General features: G+C 34.3%; 2 protein-coding genes across 3 annotated transcripts; one reads left to right on the forward strand and one right to left on the reverse strand.

The window, feature by feature from the left end:
- Positions 1–1,748: 1,748 nt before the first annotated feature.
- Positions 1,749–3,043, forward strand: LOC110422534 (protein LURP-one-related 4-like). The gene is made up of 3 exons (XM_021436493.2): positions 1,749–2,094; positions 2,202–2,441; positions 2,546–3,043. Exons 1-3 carry the CDS (start codon positions 1,843–1,845, stop codon positions 2,678–2,680), a joined length of 627 nt encoding a protein of 208 aa, XP_021292168.1. The 5' UTR covers positions 1,749–1,842; the 3' UTR covers positions 2,681–3,043.
- Positions 3,044–4,013: 970 nt separating this feature from the next.
- On the reverse strand, positions 4,014–9,367 carry LOC110418889 (Myosin heavy chain-related protein). 2 transcript variants are annotated; one of them, XM_021431718.2, is made up of 9 exons: positions 8,963–9,367; positions 8,460–8,660; positions 8,250–8,372; positions 8,065–8,102; positions 7,855–7,963; positions 5,431–7,674; positions 5,056–5,211; positions 4,582–4,688; positions 4,014–4,453 (listed from the first exon to the last, which is right to left on the reverse strand). In XM_021431718.2, exons 1-9 carry the CDS (start codon positions 9,038–9,040, stop codon positions 4,216–4,218), a joined length of 3,294 nt encoding a protein of 1,097 aa, XP_021287393.1. In that variant the 5' UTR covers positions 9,041–9,367; the 3' UTR covers positions 4,014–4,215. The 2 variants fall into 2 exon arrangements, with proteins under 2 accessions (XP_021287393.1, XP_021287389.1); XM_021431714.2 differs by having other exon boundaries at positions 4,014–4,456.
- Between the last annotated feature and the right edge of the window lie 6,526 nt (positions 9,368–15,893).

Here is a 15,893-nt window from a genome sequence, read left to right on the forward strand (position 1 = left end):
ATAATTACAATACAAGAGAATAGAACCAAGACGCCATCTAGGATTTCATCTGAACTGGTCCCCACCTTACCCTAATTTGGGTAATTAGTCAATCAAATGATACCATGTTGATTTATAATATTTTTTACTTTAATTTGTTTTTTTAATTCCTTCCTGTTTACCTCCATACAGCTTTTATTAACAAATATTTAGCAGATCTCAAGAATCAAACAAAACTTATTCTAAATTGTCATGTAAACTCCCCAAATTTGCCTTAATCAAACCCATTGCACTCAGAATAAGCAGAAGTATTAATTAACCCAATTAAGAAATTTTGAAAGAAAAAATATGACAGAAGTTTCCATCTCTACCCTTCCCCGCAACCCAAATGCATAAATGTGAACGACCAAAAGAAAGGAGTCGCTCGAGAATCACATTCTTTTTCATTAAAAAATTAATATATTTTTGTTTTTGAATTTGAACTCAATTATATCGTAAAATGTTAAACATTGAACTTCTTCTCTTATCAAATCTAGAAATGGAAATAAATAAGATATCTATTAATTTTAAAATAATGATCAATCTTAGATCTACTTAAAATTTAATTATTCATACTCTACTTGAATTCGATTAAATAATAACAAGTAATATACAAACTTGATTATTAATATTTGTAAAAAAACTCAAATCTGAAATAAAAATAAATTTAAATCAAATTTTATATAATAAAATTTTAAATTAAAAATATATTGACAATTAATTATGAATTTTAATAAATATTACATTAATTATAAATAAAAATAATATATAACCCTCAAATTGAATATTAAAAATTATTATTTATAAATAAGTTCACCTTTAAGATTATGGTAATTTCATTATCAAAACTTGCTTATAAGATATTCTAATTTGACTTAATCGAATAAAATAACATAAAGTATTGAATGGCAAGATATCTATTATAATGTATCGGATAGTAATAATTTTACTTTTTTTTTTTATGAAATGATTCTATTCATACTTTTCAAAAAAAGATATCTATTGTCATATCTCATTAAAAACAAAGCTACTAACTAAGGTGACATAAATATATAGTTTTTTCTTTTTTCTGCATGGAAATACTTGTTCAGTATGTATGCAATATCTATATTTTTTAATTTTCAGTATCAGATTCCTTGACAAGTAGCCTGCAAGTTTTTGCTGGCAAAATGGCATATGGTAATCAAAAGCCGAATGATACAATCCAATTTTTGGCCCACTGTATGTTTAGTAAAGTCGCCAAACAAGAAGGGCTCCCTTTCGGTTGAATTTAGTCATTGCTGCAAAAAGCACCTACGTCATGCTCATTCCCTCGACGCATTGGGTCTGTAAGAAAAAGATAACAGTAGTACTAGTAATAACGTGCGCATTGTCATGTTGAGTGGAATTCAACGTTTTCATCAGGTGATAGAGACCAATCGTGGGTGGCGTATTAATTAATCAAAGGCTGGGGTGGAGGATTTTGTTTCTTGTTATGCTTGTGGTGTACTTAATCTAGCAGTTCTAGACGAAGTCGAAAACAGTTAAAGCAAGGGAAGGGGGATCTCGTTAGCTAGTTAAAACAAGGGAATTTCCTAATACATGCACAGTGCGAAAACACAGGTGCATGCCATAAACGTGGTCAGTTTATTCGACCATTGAACCTGCGAGATGTGAGCTCCCTTATTCAATTATTTGAGTTATTTTTTCTCATTAATCGGGCTTTTCATTCATGCACTATTTCCCATAATATGATCAGCCACATTGACTAAGTTTCTTGACTCGTTTAAAAGCACCGGCACTTTTTTGACGTGGGGGAACAAACCAAAGTATCTCATTTCTCAGATGATCAAGGTTCATCCTCTTGCCGCTGCTGCAGCTGTTCCTTCCTCTTCCTCTTCCTCTTCATATGTCACTACAAGGAGAGAAACTTTCACCGTATGGATGAAATCCCTAGTGATGCAAGGAAATGGATGCACTGTCTATAATGAAAACGGGGAGATTGTTTATCGAGTTGATAATTATGATAAAAAATGCAGCGATGAAGTTTGCCTCATGGATCTCCAAGGCAAAGTTCTCTTCACGATACTCAGAAAGGTATTTGAAAGTTGAAACTTATGGTTAATTGGAGCCTGAAATATATGCAAGAATGAAATTGATGTTCTTCCTTTCTGATTACTTATTACAATTAATTCCTTTTGCAGAATCAATGGTTTTTCAAAAGATGGGTGGGCGATAGATGCAATGATTTGAATCTGAATTCTGAGAAGCTGCAGTTTGAAGTGAGAAGAAAGAACTTCAGAAATATTCTTAAAGGAAATATATCCTGTCAAGTCATCATAATCTGTTGTGATAACGGCCAAGCAAGCTGCTACACAATAACAGGCATGGCTGGTAAATCAGCTTTTAAAATAACACAAGGAAACGGAAAACTAGCTGCGGAGGTGAGTACTCTTGGCCTAGATTTAGCAGGAGCGAATACTCTTCTGTTCTTATTAATTTCTTTCATGACTGAAAGTTTGCTGGTTCTGATTGTGATCTTTGGTAGGCAAAGAGGAAGCAGTCATCTTCTGGGGTTCTACTAGGAGAGGATGTATTAACCTTGGAAGTTGAGCCGCATGTAGATCATTCTCTTATCGTGGCGTTGGTCACTGTTTATGGACTTATTCATCATAGACTGTGAATCAGCTTTTGAAAGTTCTTTTCTTCAGAAACTATTCGGGAGGGAATTTTCGGCAGTTCTCCACCCAATGTAAGACGCCTGCCTGACTTGACTTCACTCCCCCAATTCTTCTGTAAAATACAGTACAAGAGTTGTACACGGAGAAAAGACCTCCTTAGTTTTCCCCGAGGCGATGGTTGTGACATAGAGTAAGCTTGAAAGATAGTGACCGGCTAGCTTCTTTGCTTCATTTTTACATGTGCATATAAAGTGTTCTTTAGCTTACTTGTTGAATTTATGGTTGTTCTTCTTTGCATTTAAAATGAATATTTTTTGGAGCATATAAAAAATTTATGTCTAGTATGACAAATTTTAAACCTATGGCAATGGTCAGATCAATTAAATTAAGGTTATTGCTGTCCTTTTTACAGACAGGATTACAAAAAAACTGGCATCCATCAGTTAGAATCTGAAAACATGAACTTGCCAAGGGTGCTGGCCTAGCCCGAAAGACGAACCGCACAATTTTTATTGACACGTGTATGTGATTTTGTTCGTCTCACCTGCGAAATTTCCCTGCTAGGACACGCCGAGACCCAACGGCCTACCAAAACTGATTAGACGTTGGAAAACTTGTCATTTACAAAAGATACGTGCCCCCACACAACCTAAGACTGATCACCGGACCATGATCGCTCTGGTAAATCTCAAAGTTATCGACCTGAAATACTAATAATCATCAAAAAACGTATAAATATTATGAGCACATTTTTTAATTAAAAAATATATTTTCAATGGAAAAAAAATAAATATTTCAATTCAAAATAAATATTTATTAAATAAAAAACCTTTTATTTATAATCCCAAATATATTTCATCTTTTTTATATAAAACTTATAATATTTTATTTTATCTAATTATGCAATACTCTTACTGTACGGTCTATATAATATTTCATGGTACTAATTCTTTTACCTATTACAAAAAAATGACCCACTTAAATATATCAAGATTTTACATCTTCATACCTCTTATCGTGATTTGAATTGTTGGCACAACTTCAAGACAAAAAAAAAAAAAATTGGTTTGGTGCACAACAATTTGGGTGACAACAGTAACAATTCGCGATCTGGCAGACTTGTTTACAGATTTAACGTACAAGTCCTGGGTAATGAAAGATACAGGAAGACGAGAAAATCTTAATTCTGCTAGCAAAGAGTAACAAGAATTCATTTGTGAGTGTAATTTTTATCCAAAAAAAAATGAAATAATTATATTAATGGAAAATGTCACCTTGATAATCTTTTGAAAGATATGGGAACAACAAAAAGGAAATTATGGGAGGACAAGAATCAAAACATGAATAAAATTGACTTACCTACATTTTGGAACACTACAACGTGAATGCGTATTAATAATTTTTTTTTTTTGTACAATTTAATTTATTCACTCTAGTAGAGAAGCTGACACACCTACAATTTCCGTGTGGGCACACCCAGCTACTGCTTCAACTATACATTGTATTTTTTTTGTATGAGGAGAAATTCGACGCTTGCTTAGCTCTTCTTGGCATTCTTGAGGTTCCGTACAGTCATCACAAGCTGTTGTCGTTCACCTTCCACCTCTGCAAATTTGAGGCTTATCTCGGAGTATCGCTCTTGCATATCCTTCAACTCATTTTCCATTGATTTGTTTCTTTCCTTCAACGATGCCAGTTCAGCTATCAATTCATCCTGGTTACAGTCTTCATTGACGATAGAGGGTTTCTGTTCTTTCGTTGACAAATTGTCATTGCTGCTGTTAAGAAATCGATTAAAGTAGTTTTACTTACTTCAACAATTTTCATTATTACCAGGAAGAAACGTAGCAAAGGTAGAAAAACTGACTCAGAAGCTAGAGTTTCAATTTTCTTCAAGTCATACCTTTTCACAAAAGACTCAGTATTTCCATGTTGCTTGGATATGCATCCTTTCCCATCTGATGTAACGCCACTTGATGTAAACCCCACCTCCTTGGCATCTTTAAGTGCCTGCATTTTTATACATGTAAAAGAAAATATAAGTCAAAAATAAGAGATACACTTGCATGCAATAAAGGGCCGCTGTTGTCGGTGAATCCAAAAAGTAACTTGAAGTAGAATTAGCCTGTAGATAGGTATAAAAAAGACTCCAATTGGGCCGTTCTAGCCAATAATGAAACAATGGTTAAGGTCCAAAAGTGCGGCCATAAATTAATATTATAACAAGATCACTAGTCTTGATGCTGGGGAACCATATTGAAACTGCTAATGAGTAACTTCAGTAATGACGCTTCAAAGTATTGTTCATTAATATTACAGAGTTTACCTTAAAGTGATTTTTTTTTTTTCATTTTAATCATGGTATATCGTTTCTAACCTGTTTGAATTGGTACTGGCAGAGAGTGGTGCTTTGCTCATTGAGTTCTTCTACTGTGCTTTCTAACTCATTAATTTTCTTCCGAAGATCCCTTTCCTTTTCCAGAAAGACATTTGTGGATGTTTCTAACGCAGTTTCCTTTAACTTTATTTGTCCCTGCCATGAGGAAAAAAAAATTATGAATACAAATTTTCCTTTTCATAATCTCCACCAGAATAGTAAGGAAAAAGCAAACTATAAGGGAAAAGAATGATCGCAGCAAGGTCAGAGGGATAATATGATATACACTAAAAAAGCAATGTTGTAAACCATTTGCAACAAACAGTATCCAATAAGAATTTGAATTTTTATAGTACTTGGATGTGTAACATTTACCTCCAGCAACTTTATTTTCTCCCTCAGGCTTGCAGCCTCTTTAGGACCACGAGGAACCATGGAGGGTTTATTGTTTCTTAATGTTGTTCTTGTTCCATCAGAAACTGCTGCTCTTCCGTTGCTCTCCTTCAGCTTCTTTTCCATGCCAGTAAATGCTTCTTCCTTCTTCTTAAGGTCACCCTTTAATTGAACTACTTGCTTTCTGAGTTTTTCTTTCTCTACTTCATCCTCAAATTGAGAATGTTTCAATTTATTGCACAGACTTTTGTGGGTGTCCAGCTCTGATTGTAAGGATTCAACTGCTGCTTCTTTCTCATCCTTCAGATGACTCATTCTTTGCAATTCCTCCAGTGACTTAGCTGCTTCCTTTTTCATCAATGCAATTGTATTTGCCAGCTCATTTCTTTCTAAATTTCCTCTTTGCATTTGCACTTCAGTTTCCTTGGAAAATGTGTGTGTGCGCTCCAACTCAAGTCTCAAGTTTTCTGCCTGCTCTGCTTGTTCACAGAGGAATTTATTTTCTGTTGTCAGCTTGTCAATCTCAGCTTGTAGGCTGCAGATCTCCTGGGAAAATGCCCCACTAGCTTCGTCCTCATGCTTCTTTTGATGTTCAAGCTGCTTAGATTTATCATCAATTTGCTTCAACATCTGTTCTATCTGATTTGATTTTAAATTCACTTGATCGGAAAGGTTACAGAGTTTTGCTTCATAATCCTCTCTAACTGATTGGAGCTCTTCCTTGGCTTTCTTGAGCAGTTCTTCCAACTGATTTTTCTGCAAGCGTAGTTCACTAGCTTCAGTCAGAGCTTTTGTAGCCACCTTCTCATTCGCATCAAATGTCGAGGCCATCTGCATGGAGAGCCTTTTGAATTCCTCCTGTAGCCTGTCAGCTGTATTTGCATTCTTCAATCTTGTCATTCGCAAGGCTTCCTCGGCTTGGATAGCTCTTTGCTCCTGCTCAACTTTGGCTCGTGTGATAGATTCTAGATCCATTTCAAATAGTTGTGCCTGTTTCTCTAAATCTTCCTCCAAGCTTTTGATGTGGGTTTCTAGTTCATTTATGGTGGCTAGAGAGTCAGAGAATTCTTTTGACTGCCTGTTGAGTTCGCTTTCCAAGCACTCAATTTGGGTCTCAAGTTCATTTATGTTAGCAAAAGAAGACGGGCACTCATACTGCAACTTCAATTGTTCTTGCAGCTGGCTTTGTTCTAATTTGTATGAGATGTCATGATTTTCCTGTTTCAGTATCTCATAGTCAAGTGCTAGCTGCTCCATTTGTGCCTCAAGCTCATCTTTGTCTCTCCTGTAGATCTCTATCTCACTATAGAGGTCCATGATCTTTTGTTCCAGGACAGAGTTTTCCTTGGTGTCTCTGTGTTCTTTAACAAGCTGTTCCAACGCCCTTTGCTCTTCATCCTCATCTGTGTCACTTCTTGCGATGGTTCCTCTCAATACTTCAGCATTGTCATAGGATCCTGATTTATCGGGAGGGGTGGACATCTGCATATTCTTCGCATCCAACAATTCTTCTAGGTCTTGTACAGCAAGGATTAACTCAGCATTTGATTCCTGTGTCTTCTGCAGTTGTAACCGAAGATTGGAATTTAGATGCTTCTCGTAATTCAGCTCTTGTCTGATTTCTTCAACAAGAACCCAGGGGTCCCCACTCTCAAACTGCACCCTGCTTTCTATTTTTGCATCATCCATTCGCTTCTGAAAGGCCTTCAGTTTCTCACACTCTAATTTGAGTGCATCTCTCTCTTCTTTCACAGTAACAACTTCTCGTGAGAGATCCTGCCCCCTTTTGCTCTCCTTTACAATTTGCTTTCTGAGAGTCTGCAATTCCAAATCTGACACATCCACATGCCTGGACAAAGCAATAAGCTCATTCTTGAGCTTTTCAATCTCATTATCTGAAGCATGTTGGGAGTTTTCTCGTGGAAAGGTGTCCTGAGAACTGTTAGAGTCATCAGTACTCATTCCATGATCAGAACCTGCCGACCATTCCTCATAGATTGTTGTTGAGGCAATTGCTGTTTGTTTAGGAGTAACTGAGGTGTTATTCATAGATGACAGATAAGTGGGAGGGTCCTGATTGTTGTTGTCATTCCTCATTCCAAGTTCTCTTGGCGTATTAAGTCCAGAGCTACTATCAGAACTTGAAATGGTAATGTCAGATCCATTAGATCCTTTATGGTTCCCACGCAATTCAACATTGTGGGTGGTTTTGCTGAAAGGCGCATCCTATGAAAGAAATGATAAACAAATATATAAGTAAAACATGCAAATCCATTTTCAATGAACTTTTACAGTAAGCACATATTAAGAGAGAAAAAGTAAAAGGAGAAGAAAAATGGTCTGAACAACAACAGCAATAAGAAAACCCAATGTGAACGGTTTCACTGAATAGGATAGGAAGCTTACTTCAATGGGATCATTCTTAGTGCTTTCATCTGCATCATCATTGCTCAACTGGGCCTTCAAGCTCCTATCTTGCAATTTAATACTTGCATCTTCAATTTCTTCCACCTCTCTGCAAAAGCCATCAAAAAATGTCAAGCTCAAAATCAAAGACTCCAGAAACAACCTCCAATAACTATAAGAATTTAATTAAAAAAAGCAATAACTTTTGACCTTTGATCAGCATTTTCCTGCAGCCTCTGTATTGATACCTGTTCAAAACCAACAGTTTGAATTCAATCATTCATATCAATCAACACTCTTATGGGCAGAGGTTTCACAAAGCTTAACAGAAGCAATCTGTGAAACATATAAATGTGAGAGACAAACAGATAGAGAGAGAATGGATGCATACTAACATGCAAAACTGCTTTAGAGTTTGAATTCTTCAATGGAAGAGAAACGGTGGACGTTTTAATTGCCTCAGCATAAACAGCAAAATCAACTGAAGCTTCCCCTACCAAACCGCCTTTTCCCAATCCCTACAACAAACATACAAAATATTTACATCACAATAAGAAAACCCAACACAGCAAAAGCATAAATTCATAAAGAAAAAAAAATCTTACTGTTGACAAGATAAAGTGATAGATTTTCTCATTGATCTTCCCAGTTTTTGGCTCCCGAACAAATTTAACGGTCTCGTAAACTGGATTTTCCCATCGACAGTTACCGTCCTGAACCGTCGCCTTTTCTAATTTTGTTGTCGGTTTTCCCCCATCGCCAGGAACCACTGATATCATCAATGCTTGCACATTTAACTGTGTCACCTAAATTACACCGAAATAATTATTATTTCTCCGTTTCTCAAATTATTCAATCACATTACAAAAAATAAAAGTAATTAATTAATAATTAAAAACATTTGAAAGAAGATGGATCATTTTAACCAACGAAAACAGCTCAAGCAGCTTCAAAAAACAATCAAGTCAAACTTTTTTTCTATTGGAGCTGCATTTTCTGAGCAATGACGCTAAGAAAGAAGGATAAGTAAATAAAACTGCAAGAATGTATTCAATTAATATGAATTTCTGGAAAATAAAGAAGAATTTGAAAGAATAACAGTACGTACTTGAGTTGCATGGAACTGCAACTTGAAGACAGATTTGATCCTGTTCTTCTCGCTCCTCCATCTCGCCGACTTAAACATCTCCACCGCAAAACTCGCCGGAAATCCCGGACTCTCACCTGAGCTCCGGCGACTCAAGCCGGAAACCCGCCATTTATTCGATCGCTGGATCCAATGCCCGAAATTCAATCCAAATGCAAACTACAGGCGGGAAAAACAAAGCCTATTGCCACAGTCTAGACGTAAAATTTGGCCTAAAACAGTAAACAGAAGGCGAGCTTGTTCAATGCGAGTGGAACTGAGTCAGAGAACGAGTCAAGAACTCAGAAACAAGCAAGCAGTGAAAGAGAGCAGATCTAAAAGAAGAGCTCTTTCTCTTTCTCTCTTTCTCTTTCGTCTCTGTGCTGTATTTGTAACAAGCTCCGGTTGAAAGAGATCGCACATTGTTTAAAAAAATAAAATAAAAATGAAAAAAATAATTCAAAAAAATTGAAGGAGAAGCTTCCTTATCATTAATTAATTTAATCAAAGCTTAATTAATATAATCATGTATTAGGTGAAAACAAGTGTTTGTTTGTTTGTTTTGGGTCAAAAGAACAGTAAGTAAAGCTCATTCATTTCACATTAATACCCCCTGCCGGTTTACTTTTAACAAATATTCTTGCTCCGGTTGAGGGTAAAATGGGTAAAAACCATATGTTCTAAAAATTTAAAAATATTTTATTTTACATATTAAACGACGACGGGGAATGGGAAGTTGTACATTATTTCATGCGCTTGCAAACTTTGCAAGAAAAAAATAAAAAAAAAATTAATTGCCGAGGCCGTATGGCCAATAAAAAGTTGGAATAAGGTTAAAAAACAAATATACGGCAGTCTGAGCGATGAAAATGAAGTAATATTAGTGGATATCCAAGAAATGACAAAATTATTTTGTTTTTTTTTTTTTGACAATATACTTACTTTTCTTCAATGGATATGCCATGCCACCTTGTTACATCACCAAAGAAGATGACTAATGTACCAATCGTATCACTTTTTCTCTTTTCTTTTTACATTTAAAAATCTCTAAATTTAAATAGAAACATCAATAGGTAGAGTATATTTTTGTTGAGATATACTAATTTGAATCTTATTATTTGAATTATATAAATACTTGATTAAATTTTTAAATTGTTACTTGAATATTTTAGATATTATTTGTTGAATTCACATACTTATTACATATTCAATTGAAATAAATTTAAAATTAATTTTTATGTATTTAGTTATGAAAATTAAATTAATGAATTTAAATTAGTTTAGAACTAAGTAAATTAATTAAAATTTAAAATCATACTTAGAACCATGAATAAATTTTCGTAAGAATTGTATTAATTTTAAGGAATTTGAAAATAAAAATAATATCTAAAATAAAATTTTAATATTAAAAAGTACTATTTATAATTAAATTTAAATAGTGAATATCTTAAGATCGTTACCCAAACCTTTATAAGTAATAGTTTTACTATTAAAGTCATACTCGGGTCCAATATAAGATACCTTAATCTTATTTAACTAGGTCAAATAATATAGAGCACTCGATTATAAGATCTATATTGATTTTTTTAAATTCAATAACGAAAAACAATTATTAAAGTAGAAAAGGAAAATCGTAGAATATAATGTTAATTTGGGATTGAAATGAAAAATTGATTTTCAATATTTTGAATTATATTGGTGATTTCAAAGTGATGTAGGTTGTGTCATTTTCAATTCAGTGAACTCTTTTCATTTTTGTGTTTCAAGGCCCCATAGGAGCTTCAATTTTTGGGGGATAATTTTTTATTCAATAATTCCCTTTTTTGTTTTTTTAAGGGAATTCCCTTCTTTTGAATCAATAATTTAATTCATTTGCAAAGTTTAAGATCTAGAGCCCTTAGTTAAGGATGTGCAAATACAAACCAAATCGAAAAATCAAACCAAATCAAAATGGGGTCGGTTAGTTTAGTTTTTTGGGTAATTTGGTTGGGGTAATTCGATTATTAGAGTTAATTCAGTTAGATTTCGGTTAAGAATTTTTCTTATCGAACTAACCAAACTTGAATAACACTATAATAGGATTTTTGCATGAGAAATAAATCATAAACTATTTGTTGTCATTTTTATCCATATTTTTTAATTATTTATTGTTTGTATGAGTATCCATCTTGTATATTCTAATTATTTATCAATATTTTTAATATTTTTTTAATATTAATTTTTAAAAAATGTAATATAAATAAATATATACAAATAAAAGAATTTCAAATTCAGTTTTTGAAAACTGAACTAAACTAATTGAATTAATTCGATTTCAGTTAATTCAGTTATTTATGGAATTCGATTCGATCTCATCTATTTTTAAATATAAATTCAATTATTAGATATATAAAATCGAACTAACCAAAATAATTATTTGCTTTACCCTACCCTTAACCCCCTCACATTTCGCAAAATGCAATAAAAATATAGTATTTGCATTGGCAATATCCTTTTCTTTGAAGTCTATTTGAAGAAATGCTGAAATCAATGTGAAACATGGATCCCAAAATAATTTTAACATCAAATTGAAATGACGTGGATGGGGCCATACAAAAATAATTTTAGGTATTACATTTTCATCAACGTTTGTTGGCATTTATGTCATAATTGTAAATTCTGTCACTTAATATATGGTGCGGCCATAAAGTTTTGTAGTGCGAGGATACGATACGCAATTCAGGAAAAATTAGACGGGTATTTTGGTAATTTGGATTCATGCTTTCCTAGTGCATGGTGGTGGTGCCGACGGACGACTGGAATCCAAGATAAAAGGAGAAGCAAACGCCAACGGCCTGCTCTGACTAAGTAAACACTATAAAATATTATTATTATTATTATTATTTTCGCAATTATATACTAATCACTAGAAAATGACATTTTAACCAAAAAATTCTGCTTTAGCTTCATAAAAAATTTTTCTACCAATTTACGTAAGCTTGAATGAATGTCTTCTGTAGTATACATCAGTCTACCACTTCTTTTTATTTCTTTTAAACATTTAAAATTACAAAAAAGGGAAAAAGGAATTTAATATAAAAAATATAAGAAAAGTACTATAAACATAGAATCACTTAAATCAAATTTGAATGGTCATGAATCCATATAAGATTGGTAGGCCATCGAGCTGTACATACATTAGCTTCCCATCGCAAATGTAGATTTCAGACTCTTGTCATTGTGGGGGTCCCTGATGAGTACCTATGTAAAAGGACTCTTTGTTTTCTTGATTGCCAAGTGCCATGGCAAATTGCAATGGAAAATTTGTTGATGAACCTGTTTGATTAGCTTGAGATTAAGGTTTAGTTTAGTTTCAATGTCAAATGTTGGCAGAAGTACTCCATCTTGGGTATATAGACTTCGCTCCTTATTACTACATTTAACATTTATTCATCTAATTAATTCCTCATTATTTAGTGATAGAGCTGTTAATTAAGCAATGGGTCCCCTGGGGCTTTCTTTTGCACTAATGATTAATTACTTGATTAATCATAAGATTATAATAACATAAACAGAGGTGTGTACCATCTATTATATGAAGAAGACAAGCAACTCTGAAAAGGAAAAATCCTTATCTCAAATATAAAACTACAACCCATGGCCCAAACAAGTATAAAACCCACTAGGGAGCATCCATCAAATGTAGGTTTCTATTATCCAAAGCACCTAACTCTACTATGCACAATGTGGAATTTAATTAATGACAATTATTATGATGTTCCCTACAAAATTTATGTTAGTTTTGGAATCAAATCGAATTAGTTAAAACTTAAAAACACATTAAAAGAAAAAAGAATTAGAGTCTTTAATATTGCATTATGCAATGGGCCATGTGTGTATCCATTCTAGTCATTGGAGTAGTACAAATTTTATATGCAGCAGGCAGCTTATATATAAGTCACCTGCCGTTTGGTTGATTATATGTTAGGTGGGAGCGTGGGAATGGTGCTATTTTAAGAAGTCACTCCTTTATAACCTTCTGAGGGTGCATTTTTCTTTTGATGGAAAATAAATTTATGAACCTTTTTTGTTTCTTTTTCATCAAATTGGAGAGTAGTGCAATATTTATTTATTGGTGTTTAATTTCACAAGTAAAATATGTATCTACCAATTTTGTCAATAAATTGAAATATAAATGTGTAATGTCAGAAATTTTAACCAAAGTAGAAATGCCCTAGTGTTTTTAAGAGTTGTTGGCCTTTGTTGAGTTTCTCTACTTCGTTATATGTGTTTGGTCATTATTATTATTATTTTCCTTGAATCTCTGGAGATGGCTTGAAAGAGAAAGAACCGACGACTTTACCTCCATGGCAGGAAAGAGGGAACTGATGTCATTAAATGCACACACGTATTCTAAAGAAATGGGTTTATTTGATTTGTTCATAGCAATAAACTTCTTTCGATGCGAGCTTTAAGTTCAAAATACAAAAAGGAGGGCGGAAGAGGGAAAAGTTTAGGTGGAGAATTAACTACCTGTATGGTGTAAGGTGGTACGTGGAGAGTGATAGAGGTGAAGCTTATTAGCTGAGAAAACCAGACATATGACATATAAGGTTGCTTTGTATAGTTTCTTTGCTTTGCTTGGCTTTAAAGCTGGTCATGTGTTGGGCGTGAGACTTGAGGTTTACCCACACACCAGACCACAGTACCAAAGCCGAAGCCTCCTTCAAATAAGGAGTCCAACATGAGTCAAAAAGCATGCGTAACTGTTCAAATAGCCACTCACCAGACTCTCTCTAGCTACCAATTTCACTGTCGACAATACGTAGAATCTTTTTTCTTTTTTTTAAACAACGAAACATAAGGCTATATGGCTGATGTCTTTGTAGAGTCACAGGAGTTCACAACCACTACCAACCTAACTCCCTGCCTCCCTCCCCCTTCATAATGTGGGGTCTGCGATTCACCTCAGCAGGTGGATGCCACTTACCTGTTTTTCTTCTGATTGGGTCTTACCTACAGTTCTTCTTCTGTTCGCTCCATTAGCGTATTGCTGGTGTTTGATGAAAGCGTGACTAAACTTTATACTAGTTCTAGACTTGAAAATTTTCAGATTGAGAAGCAAAACTAAAGCAGTGTGGTGCGTTTTGAAATTGAGATTTAATGTAAGCACCACTATTCCCTGCCCTGTTTCCTCGTTTAGCCTGGGTGCAAGCCACTGAGGCTAAGACCACGTGCTAGGACCATGCGAGTTTTCTGTGCTCAGATAAACAAAATCAAGTGTTGTTGAGTGATTGAATGATCGGTGGTCCAACTGGATAATTAAGTCGCAGCAAAGCTCACAGGCTAGCCACAGGAACAGTTATTTCTATGGTCCATGCCCTTCAGTGGCAAAAAGGGCCACTGTACTGCTTCTAGCATCAGTCCGATTCCCCTACATCGTTAATGGATAGAATATAATCTATATGCACCTTGGGTTGTTCTTATTTATCTACCACAGTTACAACTTGTACAATAATGTCATTGGTCTAGCATTTATTTTTGGGTAATGTGATGTTTCATTTTAGCTGCATCTACAACTGTACATTGTCTACCATTGTACACATATAAAAAGAAGCATATCACATGCATATCATATGTAGCTATGATCTTGTATGAGCAAATCAATATTAATAATGAAGGATGCTGACCACATTTGGTAAAATTTCATTGCTTTAGCAGATCTGTAGAGGAGAAAATATCTGAAATTTATTAAAACGAAAGATTTTCTTTTCACGAGAGAGAGAGCCCTTCCATTTTGTTAATGATTAATGAATGAAGTCAAAGCCATCTTCACCATTGTTTAGATTTTATTTAACATTGCGAGCAAGAGGACGTTAGGGAAAAGCTCTAATCTGAAAATTATAGGGGAAAAAAATTACTAATTGAAGCATTATGTACCTTGCTCGTCTTGTCAACAAAAAGAAAAAAAGTAAAGGGAGAATTTGGTGGTAATGAAAGGAAAAGGAGTTAGAGACAGGCCTCCCCATCTTCAAAGAAAGTGAAGGTGGGAATCATATCGACGCTAATTCCTGTTGAGTTGGTGATAAATAGTTTCCCTTAAATTGCATTGGATGAGAGGATTATTAGTCAGCCTGACAGTCTCTTCCCACCTTTCTAACTTGGTTTCGAGAGGGACCCTTAATCCACCTGTTTCATCATTACTTAATTAGCTTTTACCATGAATCGCATGTAAGTTGATTGCAATGTCCATGAAATTGGAACGAGCTATAGGGGGTCATCAGACTTTTTAGGCTTATGTATAATTAAGCCATCATCAATGGTATCTTACAAGAAAGTTAGGGACATTACGACCTTTTCTTTTCGGTTTCAATAATCTACACCAAATGGAAGTTGAGGAAAACATATCAATCAAATCACAAAGATGGGAAAACATAAAAGATCCAAAGCCAGTGCTGGTTTTGGATAAAAAGTGAATGATGAAACTTCCAAACTAAGCTAGAACTGTAAGGCACATGATTTGCCAAAGAGCTCACACAGTGTACTATGTCCCTTTTGTCATGTGACCCATTGCATTTTATGAAACTCTTTTTCTTTTGTTAATTTCTTTCATGAATAAAGGATGCCCATCGCTGGCTGGATCTATATCTTTTGTTTTCTTTGGGGCTCTGTGTTTTTTTTTTCGGAACAATCTGACAATTGAGACAATGGGGGAAGAGAGTACAAGACCAGCAAAGGAGCAATTGGTTGTTTAATTCATGACTTAATTTTTATTGATTCAACGAACTCTTAGTGTTGCAAATTAAGCTGATGAATGCATGGAGGAATTACTCAAGAATCGGCAAAGGCTAGCCTTACCTCATATATCTAGTTGTTTCTTTTATTCACGTGAATATATGTTCTTTTTCTTTTGGATATTTTCTACTTTAGCTTT

The sequence above is a fragment of the Theobroma umbraticum genome, unplaced genomic scaffold, assembly GCF_002168275.2.
Source record: "Theobroma umbraticum cultivar Fairchild unplaced genomic scaffold, ASM216827v3 scaffold_30.0, whole genome shotgun sequence".
In the NCBI taxonomy this organism is placed as follows: domain Eukaryota; kingdom Viridiplantae; phylum Streptophyta; class Magnoliopsida; order Malvales; family Malvaceae; genus Theobroma; species Theobroma umbraticum.

What these genes read in the sequence shown, in the direction of transcription:
- LOC110422534 (XM_021436493.2), top strand. Translation starts at nt 1,843, where the DNA reads ATGATCAAGGTTCATCCTCTTGCCGCTGCTGCAGCTGTTCCTTCCTCT. An exon ending in TCTTCACGATACTCAGAAAG is followed by an intron (nt 2,095 to 2,201) that starts GTATTTGAAAGT and finishes TTCCTTTTGCAG; the next exon opens with AATCAATGGTTTTTCAAAAG. An exon ending in ACGGAAAACTAGCTGCGGAG is followed by an intron (nt 2,442 to 2,545) that starts GTGAGTACTCTT and finishes GATCTTTGGTAG; the next exon opens with GCAAAGAGGAAGCAGTCATC.
- LOC110418889 (XM_021431714.2), bottom strand. Translation starts at nt 9,040, where the DNA reads ATGTTTAAGTCGGCGAGATGGAGGAGCGAGAAGAACAGGATCAAATCT. An exon ending in AGAAAATAAAGTTGCTGGAG is followed by an intron (nt 5,212 to 5,430) that starts GTAAATGTTACA and finishes TCCTCATGGCAG; the next exon opens with GGACAAATAAAGTTAAAGGA. An exon ending in ACTGAGTCTTTTGTGAAAAG is followed by an intron (nt 4,457 to 4,581) that starts GTATGACTTGAA and finishes ATTTCTTAACAG; the next exon opens with CAGCAATGACAATTTGTCAA.